The sequence below is a fragment of the Nothobranchius furzeri genome, chromosome 2, assembly GCF_043380555.1.
Source record: "Nothobranchius furzeri strain GRZ-AD chromosome 2, NfurGRZ-RIMD1, whole genome shotgun sequence".
NCBI lineage: Eukaryota > Metazoa > Chordata > Actinopteri > Cyprinodontiformes > Nothobranchiidae > Nothobranchius > Nothobranchius furzeri.
In genome coordinates, this window is record NC_091742.1 from 27463095 (window position 1) to 27475552 (window position 12458).

The 12458-nt window shown below is 42.8% G+C and overlaps 1 protein-coding gene and 1 long non-coding RNA gene across 3 annotated transcripts in view; one reads left to right on the forward strand and one right to left on the reverse strand.

Annotated features, from left to right (window-relative positions):
- Positions 1-7788, forward strand: part of cep85l (centrosomal protein 85, like) — a 28160-nt gene extending 20372 nt beyond the window's left edge. Inside the window, exons 7-12 of one of the 2 annotated variants that reach the window (XM_015948075.3) lie at positions 67-219; positions 2496-2650; positions 3224-3341; positions 3423-3473; positions 6575-6743; positions 7408-7788. In XM_015948075.3, coding sequence (XP_015803561.1) covers positions 67-219; positions 2496-2650; positions 3224-3341; positions 3423-3473; positions 6575-6743; positions 7408-7586 — 825 coding nt within the window. In that variant the 3' untranslated portion in view covers positions 7587-7788. The remainder of the gene's footprint in view (positions 1-66; positions 220-2495; positions 2651-3223; positions 3342-3422; positions 3474-6574; positions 6744-7407) is intronic. The other variant, XM_015948076.3, reaches the window with a different exon arrangement.
- LOC139063491 (uncharacterized) lies at positions 5-7482 on the reverse strand. The gene is made up of 3 exons (XR_011516857.1): positions 7375-7482; positions 626-704; positions 5-54 (listed from the first exon to the last, which is right to left on the reverse strand). It is a non-coding gene; the product is annotated as an uncharacterized lncRNA (long non-coding RNA).
- Positions 7789-12458: the final 4670 nt, after the last annotated feature.

Here is a 12458-nt window from a genome sequence, read left to right on the forward strand (position 1 = left end):
CCACCTTCAGGAGGAGGAGGAGAACTCTTCATCTTCGTGTCTGACTGTTTTTTTCTTTGTGGACAGATAAAAACAAGAGATCGTTACATCACCAGCCTGAAGAAGAAGTGTCAGAGAGAGTGTGAACAGAACCAGGACAAACGGCAGCGCATCGAGACGCTGGAGAAATACCTCTCCGACATGCCCTCTTTAGAGGAGGTCCAGGTCCAGTTCCAGCAGGTACACACACATACACAAGTGATGTAGCCCCACCCCCTTAGAGCTCATCATCATTCTGAGTTTGAACGACCCACAGGCAGTAAATATGTTCGTGCCTTTGATGGTTTTCATGCAACCACAGTCTAAGTTGGATGATTTTAGATTGCTTCAGGGATCGTACGGGTGCTTGAAATTCTTAAATTCTTCCATTTCAGTGTTTTCAAGTATGGAAAGTGCTTGATTTCTGTATTAAATATGTGGTTGACTGAAAAACCATTTTTAAAATGTATTTTCATGTAGGCTGAACATGAAAATAGTCTCCTACATCTATCTCCTGCATTAGCTTCTTTGTCACATTTGTACTGTGTTGGTTATCCAATTTCTTTAGTTCTTGGTTGTACACAAAGTGTCAAGGGTTTGTTGTTACCTTTGCTGACCTACTTTGACGTTCACCGGTGCCTTCATCAGAGCAGCCACCGGATCTTGCTGGCGTCACTTCCTTTTATCTGTGGGCAGCCGAGGACGATATCGATGGCACCAACCACATAAAAGACGCATACAAGGAAGAAGAAGGCACTATAACGTTCATGGATGTGAAAATAACCGGACAGAAAGATGGAACCCTGACCATGAACGCATACAGAAAACCAACACACACAGACTAATATGTATTATGGACATCAGAACATCCTACCATACATAAAATTTCAGTAATCAGGACGCTTTACCACAGAGCAACCATAGTAGCAGAAGAAGAGGAGTGCAGACAAGAGGACCAACACGTACAAAATGCCCTTCTCATTCAACGTGTTGTCTTTGGGGCGACGGTGGCACAGGAGTTAAGTGCTGGCCTCGCAATCGGAAGGTCGCAGGTTCGAGACCCGCTCAGTCTGTCGCTGTCGTTGTGTCCTTGGGCAAGGCACTTAACCCACATTGCCTGCTGGTGGTGGTCGGAGGGACCGGTGGCGCCAGTGCTCGGCAGCCTCGCCTCTGTCAGTGTGCCCCAGGGCAGCTGTGGCTACAATGTAGCTCATCCCCACCAGTGTGTGAATGTGTGTGTGAATGGGTGAATGACTGGTTGTGTTGTAAAGCGCCTTGGGGGGTTCCAGGACTCTAGAAGGCGCTATATCAAATACAGGCCATTTACCATTTACCATTTGTCTTCATGACCATTTTCAGGACCATTGGGAGATTCTCACTGAAGGCATCAAAACTATGAATGAACACATGTAGAGTTATGTACTCAACCAAAACGGTGAAATAGCTGAAAACATGTTTTATATTCTAGTTTCTTCCCAAAAAAAGCCACCCTTTGCTCTGATTACTGCTTTGCACACTCTTGGCAGTCTCTTGATGAGCTTCAAGAAAATGAAATGGCGGAGGAGTTTAGCACTTGTTGGCTCCTTTGTAAATGGCCGTGGTCCCGAAAATAATGAAAACACATTGAATGAGAAGGTGTGTCCAATGTTTTGGCTTGGTACTGTGAATAATTGGGAAAAGTAAAATTGTGATTGGGGAAAAAATGGGAGGAAAGGTAAAGTGAAAATGAATAAGAAAATAATAACGAGCGGATCCCGGGAAAGGCAGAACTGGTAGAAAGAAAATGCACTGGGGGCCGATCCATTAAGAGCTTTAAAAATGGGAAATTTAACTGGAAGCCAGTGCCGAGATACAAAGATGGGGCTGATAAGTCTCTCTTCTTTGTTACTGTTATGAGTCTTGCTGCAGCTTTTTGCACCAGCTGTAGATGCATCAGAGCACACCAAGGCAGACCAAAATACAAGGATTAGCAATAATCGAGCCTGGAGGACATGAGAACTGGAGGAACGGCTTTCCAGTTATGGAGCCAAAGGCATGGCTTCCCTGTTAAAATGAAAAAAAATTAGATTTAACTAGAGTTTATTACTATTTCAAAGATTAGATTTGAGACAAAGATTAACAAAAGGTTCTCCGCGAGTTTACAGACACGTACCGACAGCGTTCCCAAGTGGCTGGCAAACCGTTTGACTCTCGGTGGACCAAAAGTAATATCTCCTGTCTTATCATTTAACCGGAGGTTACTGTTTGCTATCCAGCATTTTCATGGAGACATGCTTTGATTAGGTTAACTGAGTCTGAGTTTCCCGGGTTCAGAGGGACATACAGACGCGTATCGTCAGCATAGCAATGAAAAAAAAGTTTTCTATAAATAAAGCCAAGTGGAACCATAGACGGTAAACAAAGAGGACCTAAAATTGAGAACATTGAGAAAAATGAAAATATTCTCTTCAGCTCTGTGTCTGTGTTGGTGTGTTCAGCAGGAGGAGTCACGGCAGAAAGCCCAGGATCTGGAGAAAACGGTGTCTCGGCTACAGAAACGCATCGAGGATGAGTGTGCGCTGCTGAGAAAGAAGGACCTCATTATTGACCTGCAGGCCAGGAGGGAGAAGGAGATGATCGCATCTGTTCACAGGTAGCTAGGTGATTAAAGGAGCTAACGTGGCTGTAAGTCCACCCATGACCAACAGCATGTAGAACTGGGAATGAAACAACACGTCTTTCCAAATGGAGTACGAGGACATGCGGGCACTACGGGCCATTTCCACCCGAACCTACTTAGCACAGCTCGACTCGTCTCGGAGCAACCTCCAGCTATTTCCATCAGTAACAGATCCATGTTTGCTGCCAACCTTTAGATACCTGCTTCAATGGGGCTCCAAGTGTTCTGAGCCAGGCCGAAAGCACATCAGTGACAGTCGGTCCCTGGTTGCTCCAGAGTCTCACCCCCGCTGCTCGGGCTCCTAGAATAAAAACATGCTGCAGTAGACCCTGGACTGAGGGTCGATCTATGTCTGATACAAAAACACAACACCACAGTGTTGGACATGGTGATGTTAAACGTTCTGCTCAGTCTCTAGCTTTCAAACTGGACTCTGAAGGTCCATCTCTTGTGTGGAGATGAAGGCCGACTGACGCATTGTAGTTTAAAGTACTGAAGTAAAGCAGCTTGTGTGCTGATGATGTGGTTCTCTTTCTGTTGCCGCAGCCTGCAGGAGAAGGTGCAGCATTGTCTGGATGATGGCGTCAGGCTGCCTGTGCAAGACTTAAAGCGGCTGGAGGTGGAGAACTCTCAACTCCTGCAGCAGCAGGATCACAGCAGCAGGGTTGGTGTTCCACAGCCAAACAAACTGCACAAACACATCCTGTCAGAACATTTAAATCATGTTGTTCACGTGTCCCTGCAGCTGCTGAGGCTTCAGAGAGAAGAGATCGACAGACTGACCTCACGGCTAACGGTAGGGTCCCCTAACTGTACGCTAACACGATAACACCATGACCATCCCTGCAGATGTCATGTCTCTTCTAAACTTCTGAAGATCTGGATCCATTAGCAGCAGATCCTCCATAGATTCCTTCAGAACATCCCCTAGATGCTCGAATGAGATCAAGTTAAGGGCCCTCATTTATCAAACGTTTGTAGGAACTGTCCTAAATTCCTTCCTACAAATGAAATTTAGAATTTTCATACGAACGGCCAACATCCCGATCTATAAAACATGGAGTGGTCTCTCGTAAACACATTCCTCCGCAATCGAGTGATGATAAATCCCACCTGTTCACAGTCCGTTACATACAGAGACACCCTCATGAGGGGAATCCCTGTGTTCTCCCAAAAACATAATGTATTGACAGAGATCAAGGCCCTGGCTGCAGATGTGGAAGAGAACCAAACACTTTGCAGAGGTCGTAAACGCCGTCGGGATGAGAGGTCTTTGTCAGAAATAAAGAAAAACTGTCGAGTAAACCAAAAGACGAGTCATTTACAGGAAGTTGATAAGTAAAAAAAATACATATTTATATCTGGTGTTAGCACTCAGGATTTTTATGGCAGTGAGCACTTACTACACTTGTTACGGTAACACGCCTCCGGCATTACAGGACGTGTGGTTGTTTACCGTCTTGCTGTTAGCGTGCTGTTATACAGTGGTGCATGCAAACATAGACCAGTGGCAGCAGGTGAAGGTTTTTTTGGTTGGGCGCAGTTATGCCGTTTGTTAGACGTTAGACGCTCACCATATATCACCACTAGAGGACGCCAAATTACCAGTCTTAATGTTTGTGTCCACATTTTCTACCTCAACCATGACGCTAAATAAAAGGACTGGAAAAAAGCTAAATACACATTTTGAGAAAAACCCATTGTTGGGTAATTTTTACTTCTCCATAACCCTGGAACCTGAAATGAACACACATCACGAAAGGGAGACATTTTACACTGAATTCCAAATGAGGGGGAGACCACCAATGACACTAACCCTCTCCAGAGCTAGATGCCATGCGACTCCCACTTTCTTCAGAGTTTCCAGTGGCTTTAAGCTTGGTTTATGCTTGACGCGTTAACTTTCCGCTTGGTGATGCGGCTCGCGGATGGAACGCGCTTCACAACTTGCAGCGTTTATGGTTCATGCGGCTTGTCTCTGCGGTGAGCCAATATTCTCCCAAACTGTAGGGGGCAGCATGGAGCTCTACGGCATGCATCCAACACTACACCGTAGTAGAAGTAGAAATTACTGTTTACAACATGGCATTTCAGCATTTTTAACAGCGTCCTCGTCTTTTCCGACAGTGCGAGCTATTTCTCTCCAAGAATTATTAACAACATGTTGATCACGGTGATCTCTGAGAGCTGAATCATACAAACGTCTGTATTTACGAACCTCTGCCATACTGGTTCTTGCCAGTCCGCCATGTTTTTCCGCGTCCGACCGTCTGCGTGGTTAGAAAATTTCCAAAGGTGCGCGTTGCGGAAATTCTGGGCCGTGCGGAGGCGTGGTTGTTAAAATGAAGCAAAATGACGCAACTTTTCCGCGCGGAGCCGTGCGGACCTCGCGGACGCGTCAAGCATAAACCAACCTTTAATCAGCAAAGGATGGAGAAGGCGGGGCCTTCTCGGGTTACAGAGGTACAGAGACCCATCTCCTAGGGTTACCACATTCCAGAGATTCATGACCTCAGGCATTACAAATTTCACATGAGCTCGTCACCCCACACAAAGAAAGATTCTGCAGACCAACCAACATGAACATTTAATAAAAATACTTAACACGCATAGTATCAACAAAGCAACATGATCCTATCCACAGAAGCAGCCATTTAAATTCAAGTGAAGTCCCATTAAATTATCACACACTGGTGAAATTCATCTCTGCATGTGACCCATCCCCGTGGGGAGCGGTGAACTGCAGCAGTGGCCGCTCCGGGGAACTATCTGGTGGTTTAATCCCCCAATCAAACCTCTTAAAGCTGAGTGGCAAGCAGGGAGGTGGGAGAAAGTTACAGAAAGTCAACCATCACCTCAGCCCTCCACCAGTCAGGGCTGTATGGCAGAGTGGCCCGTCTGAAGCCTCTCCTCAGTGCAAGACACATAAAAGCCTTCATGGAGTTTGCTAAAAAATACCTGAAGGACCCTGAGATGGTAGGAAATAATATTCTCTGATCTGATGAGACCAAGTTAAAACTTTTGGGCCTTTATTCTAAGCGGTATGTGTGGAGAAAACCAGACCATGCTCATCACTTGTACAATACAGTCCCCACAGTGAAGTATGGCAGTGGCAGTATCATGCTGTGGGGACGTTTTTCAGCTGCAAAGACAGGACGACTGGTTGCAATCGAGGGAACGATGAATGCAGCTAAGTGCAGGGATGTCCTGGACAAGGACCTTCTCCAAAGGGTCTGGACACTTATTAGGACCGTGTGGTATTTCATTTATTCCTTTTTAATAAATCTGCAGACGTTTCTAAAATTCTATCAGTATGGGGTGCTGTGTGTACATTAATGGGGAAAAATTAATTTAATTGATTTTAGCAAATGGCTGCTGCGTGACAAAGAGTAAAGATTGACAGGGGTCTGAATACCTTCTGTACCCACTGTAGTTCTGAACAACTCATTAAAGGAAGTAAAACACCATGACTGACTCGTTATTCGCTTCACACACACTGCTGACAGATGACTGAACAAAAGGGCCGCTTCTTGTGAGAACAATGTGTAGTTTATGTGGTAGAGAAGCTCCAAAATACCAGCAGGAGGTCGGAATCGGCTCACATTTAGCATAGTTGGGGTGACTGGTGAAACGGAACAATTAAAATTCTGCCATTTTCTCACCATCGCTGAGCACTAACTTACACTAGCAGTAACAGATCTGACACAATCCGCATGTTCCAGTTACACAAAAATGATTCATTCTTTAGTAATGGTTTGTTTTTTAAATGGTATCAGATGTTCAAGCCAAAACCGGTGCAACTCTGCTTCATAGCTGCCTTTCAAAACATCATCTGGAAGAAAGATGAAAACAATGAATAACTAAAGGATTACAAACATTTTTAATCCTTTGAAACAGAGTAAAAGCGTGCTGGCACCGCTCTCGTCTGGAGTGAGAGTCTCAGAAGTGGACCGGCTGCTGAAGGAGATGTCCCTGTGTCTGCTGGACCTCCAGGGTCTCTGCAGCATCCTGTCTCAGAGAGCTCAGGGAAAGCAGCCCAGCCTCTCTCTGCTTCTCGGCATAGAGTGTACGTTCACACACACACACACACACACACACACACACACACACACACACACACACACACACACACACACACACACACCGTGTGTGAATCCCAACTGCTCACGTATTTAACCCTCTGGATGCAGGCGTAGCAGATTAGCAACGTATCCGCGGGTCCTTAAAAAGTCTTAAATTTGCTTTTCTAAATTTAAGGCCTTAAAAATCCTTAAAAATGACAAATAATCCTTAAATACAGTTTCCAAAGGTCTTAAATTACCAAAGACCCAATAAACAAGATTCTTTTGTTTTCCTGAATTTCTAGTGAGTGTTCAGCATTTTTTGTGTGTGATGTTGGCGTAAGCGGAACCGTACACATTCAGTTGGTTGTGAAAGGGGGCTATTTTTAGATGAGCGCATTAGCTGGTTAAGCTAGTGGGAGCTTGCGCCATGGGGAAGTGCAATTTTAATAGTAACTGGATGGCTAATCCCACGTTTGCGACGTGGCTAGCACCGGTTCCAGGCAACAGCTGGAAATTATAGCTTAAATTTAATTTTAAAAGATAGCTTAAATTTGGTCAAAGTGGCCTTAAAAAAGGTCTCAAAAAGTCTTAAATTTTGCTCCCTTAAACTCGCAGATACCCTGCATGACCTACCTGTGATAACGCCTTTGTGTTGTCTCTGTCCAGCGTTCGGCGTTTCAGCAGACCACAGCGAGTGTAAAGCAGGCGAGGAAGATGAAGAGGAGCTGAGCTTTAAGCTGCTTGAAGTCAACCGGTTGAGAAGAGACATCGATGAGCTGAGGAGAAACATCTCAGAGCGCTGTGCTCAGCATAGGACTGAAAGTTGTCCCACAGGGACACCCTGAGCCTTCTGAAGCAAGGTGTCAGCTTTTATTTGAACCTACTTAAATGAACATTTTTCCTGTCTTCAGACTTCTACGTGTGCATAACCCGTCCCTGAACTCTTAAATGTGCTGGGAAGCAGTTTGTCAGCTGAAACTAACTTTCATCATTCTTTTATTCAGAGATCTACCAAAACAAATACAGAGCGGCTCTTTGTAGTCGTGTTTATTAACATTCATTTTATTCATTTAGCTTGAAAATGAGAATTCTTGCTCTGTATTGAAAAACTCAAATGTAACAATCACCATTTTTAGTCTATTTAAATTTTAATAGTTTTATTTTTGATGGTATCTTAGTGTTCAGTAATAAACTACTTCTATCATTTTACCCTGGCAGACTTAAAGGATTATGCAGCTTTTGACAGTAATAAGTCCACTTTTATTGTGGACCCATCTAATTCACCAAGCCCTCACATCTGGGTCTGAATCTGCACTCCCAACCAGACAATCTCCCTGTAATGGTGCTGGCCTACATGTTCATAAGGAATTATGCATCGTTTTAAGGGAAAACACACCCATGCTTATTTACAGTTAAACTGGAAAATTAGTAAATGTTGCCAAAGTCCATTTATGGGTTAGGGTTCAGTTCAGACTGAGAGACCATCTAAAGCAGGGGTTGGGAACCCTGGTCCATCGAGGGCCGCTATGCATATTTTAGGCCCTGTCCACACGTAGCCGGGGATCTGCCAAAACGTAGATATTCTTCTACATTTTGGCCTGTCATCCACACGAAAACGGAGTTTTTTCACACGAAAACGGATCTTTTTAAAAACTCCGGCCAAAGTGAAGATCAGCGTTTTCTCCGTTTTGGGTGTCTGCGTGTGGACAGACAAAACCGGAGTTTTAAGGTCCACAACGTCACTTTCCGCGACAAAAAAATGCTGACATCACGTGTGCGACCTGTGTTTACACTAGCCGACAGCATGGATGCCCTCAGAGCTGCGCTCGCTTTATCAATTGTCCAAGCGCTCTTTGCTTGTTTGTTTTTGCAAGCGGAATTACTGCTCCTTGCGGAAGACCACAGACGAAGGACGAGGTTAAGAACGGGGGAAGTACTGCCACCTACAGGTCTGGCATGTCCTTAACAACGCATTTATCCGGGTACGTGTGGACAGTTTCTTTTTAAAACCAGGTGGTGTGGATGCAAGTTTTTGGAGGGGCGGATATTCGTTTAAAAAAAAACCCGGCTACGTGTGGACTAGGCCTTAGTTTCAACCCTGCATCATCACACCTGATTTCAATCAGCAAGTGATTAACAGGCTTTAGCAGAGCCTGATGAGCTGCAGAACAGGTGAATCAACCACTGTATCAGAAGTGTTGAAGCAAAGACATGCAGGATACCGGCCCTCGAGGACCATGGTTCCCCACCCCTGATCTAAAGGCTCAGGAACCCTCTGCAGGTGTTCTGGGTTCATCAGCTGATGAGAGTGTGACACTTTGAGTCAAGAATAGTGAACCTTTCACAATTTTCTAATTGTCTTGAGATGCTGAATGTGGGGTTTTCATCAGCTGTAAGCCATATTCATCACAGTTATAACAAATAAAGGCTTTGCATGGAATGAGTCTGTCTCGTGGATTTGTTTCCGCTTACCTGTTGTTGCACCATATTCAAATTTTTCCACTTTAACCAGGAAAAAAAATATTAGTGCTGCTTCCATAAAAAGGGACAAGTGTGTCATGAAGAGTGTGTGTCTACCCGAGGAATCAGTGGACAGTTTTGTTCTGGTTGAAGCTGAGAGTCTGATAAAGCTTTATCCTCAGTGAGACCCACCACATGTGTCCTGGACCCCATGGATGTCACTAAGATTGAAATATAGGGGGGGCTTAGCCCCAGGAGCTTGACCTTGAACATTTTTTTCACACCCTACAAAAACTTTGTCAATTAATTCATTATCTGAAGAACATTTAACAAAACCTATTATTTTATCACTTTCTTTTCCTTTCCTACCTTTGTGCATTTCCTCTCTTCTTTTTATAAAAAATAACACTTAATCAATTCATTAGTGGGATCTATGTTGAAGAAAGATTTTATATAAGTCCATTAAAAATGAGGTATGTTATATTTCCAAATAAAGCTATTCATTTCATTCTACTGCACTTAACAGGGGGAAATGTTGCAGTCATTTGTTTAATTTGTTTAATTACAACTTGCTTAATTATAAATGTTACTGAAATATGACAAAGAACAAATGAATAATTGTCAAACTTTTATTCTGTCAAATGAGTGTGCAGTTGACAGTTTTAATATATGAATAACACTGATATGATATGGAATAAAGGAGTATGTAATTAACAATTACAAGACAAAATAACAGTATATATAAAAATTAGGGCTGGGACTTGATTACAATTTTTAATCTAATTAATTAGAGGCTTTGTAATTAATTAATCTAAATTAATCGCATTTTAATCGTTCAGGAAAATGTGCTCTCAAAGCAAAACTTAATTAAAATTATGAGACAGAGAATTAAACATTAGACATAGTTATTACTGTAAAACTAAAGCTTTTAATAAAAAAATGCATTTTAATTAATCAAATGTCACTGTGTGATATGAAACAAGACCCAAATCAACTAAAATTCATAATTACAAATAGAAAATGCCTGCAAAGGGTTCCCGAGCCTTTAAATAGTCTCTCTGTCTAGTTGAATGACTGAAATAAATTTGACTTTGCAACAGATTCTAATTTTTCCAGTTTCACTTATTTGTATAAATGGGAGTTTTTATTAGCATTTCTACTCATAATGTAGTAAAATCACATAAATAATAATCCTTCAAAATGACAGTAGAACAGGCACAAATATGATCTAGGACTTAAATGTACTAACTTTTAACACCAGAGCAGGCATGGCATATTCTGAGAATGATCAGGAACACTAACTGGTTCCAGTTGGATGACTGGAGGTTGATGGGAAGATAAAAGATCATGGCGAGGAAATAATGATGTGACGAACAGGTGAGCGGACCTTCCTTAAATGGGAAGTTTTGATGTCACGTTAAGAAGGGGATGCTGCAGACCCGCAGATTCACGCCTGCAGCAGCAAATCTGGTGTGATCTCCAGCCTGATCACAACTTTCTCGTTCCTCGCTGCCCCTGATGCACTAAAGCATCCGCCCCTTAGCTGATGACAGCTTCAAAACACCTCGCTGCTTAATGATAGTAATGCATGTGATGTTTAGACAGTGACTCGTCTCAGAAACATAATACCCCGACAGCATTGTTTAGAAAATCATCAGAAAAGTTTCAGAGTGTTTCTGTTTTAACTTAAACTTCTGTTTTCAACTTTGACACATTGTTTGTGATTGTTTACAGGGTAGTGAGAACACGGAGCGTTCTCCCAGCGGCAGCCAGGTGCCTCTCGTTTGTCTGAGTACTTTCATAAACTACTGTTAGGGCACAGAATTATTCTGTCTGGTGCTTTCAGCGCTGCACAGATGTTAGGTAAATGTTAAAAATATAGCTTACCGCAACTTTTGTAAAGTTTCCGGTGACATCGGGCAGCCGCAGCAGAGAAGATCTCTGAAAAATGTCCGCGACACGGACTCCGTTGTTGTCTGGACGTTTGTTTTTTTCAAGTTAAGAAAAGAGGCGGACGGGTTTCCTAAATCCTACATCAGTCCAAGCAAGGCAACTTCTTTCTGTTTTTATTCCGTTAGTAGCCATTAGCACTGTGCATTGTTGTGTGCGTCAGTGATATTCTGTCTACGAGGAAGTCGTGCAATGACAAAGGTTCCGTCGTGCTCGAAATGCAAGATGCGATTAAATGCGTGAAATTTTTTAACGTGTCGTTTTTTTCTAATTAATCATAATAACGCGTTAAAGTCCCAGCCCTAAAAAAACTCAAAATGATGGGCTGAAGCCCCCCTAAAATGGACCTAACGACGTCAGCGCTGGACCCTATTCCCACTAGGTTTTTTAAAAAAATTTTATGATTCTTTTAGAGATGAGATTTTACCTTCGATGGATTGCTCCCTTCAGACAGGGGTCTTTCCTGCCACTTTTAAACGAGCGGTGATGAGACCGCTGTTGAAGAAGAGCAATTTAGATTTAGATTTTAATGATTTAAACAAATTCCAACCGGTATCCAACTTGCCATTTGCAACGCCTGCCTCCAGAGGGTTAAGCAAAATTTTAGAAAAGCTTGTTTTAATTCAACTTAGTGATTTTATCAACACTCATAATGTCCTAGAGAAATTTCAGTCTGGTTTTAGGGTGAACCACAGCACCAAGATGGCCCTTCTGAAGATTTTGAATGATTTAAGTGTAAATTATGATAAACGGAGGGTGACTGTGTTGGTTCTACTCAATCTAAGTGCTGCCTTCGGTACAGTAGACCTCACTATTCTTTTAACTCGTTTGAAACAGATCGGACTCTCTGGTACTGTTCATAGATGGTTAACTTCCTACCTCACAGACAAGACTTTTATGGTAAGTTTGGATACCTGTTCCTCTGGGGGCCACAGCATCTCATGTGGTGTGTTCCAGTGTTCAATTTTAGGTCCAGTGCTTTTTAACATTTATGTGCTATATAATAAATACCATGATTCCTTCAATGAAAATTTCAATGAGAAATCTTGGACACCATTGATTGTCCTAGATATCAAAAGAGGCAAAGATTTCAATGAGATTTGAACTCAGATCGCTGACCATTATACCATGAAACCCTTCAAGCTTCAGTGCATAGTGGAAAGAATACTAAATATGACTGGATTGCAATGACTAGGAGGCATGAGAATGCAACACACATTGGTAGATATTGAAAGAAAAGTTAAGATTTTACTGAGTCTGAGCAGATAACGTATAAGATCCAACTGCGCCTTTTGATCAATGTCCAG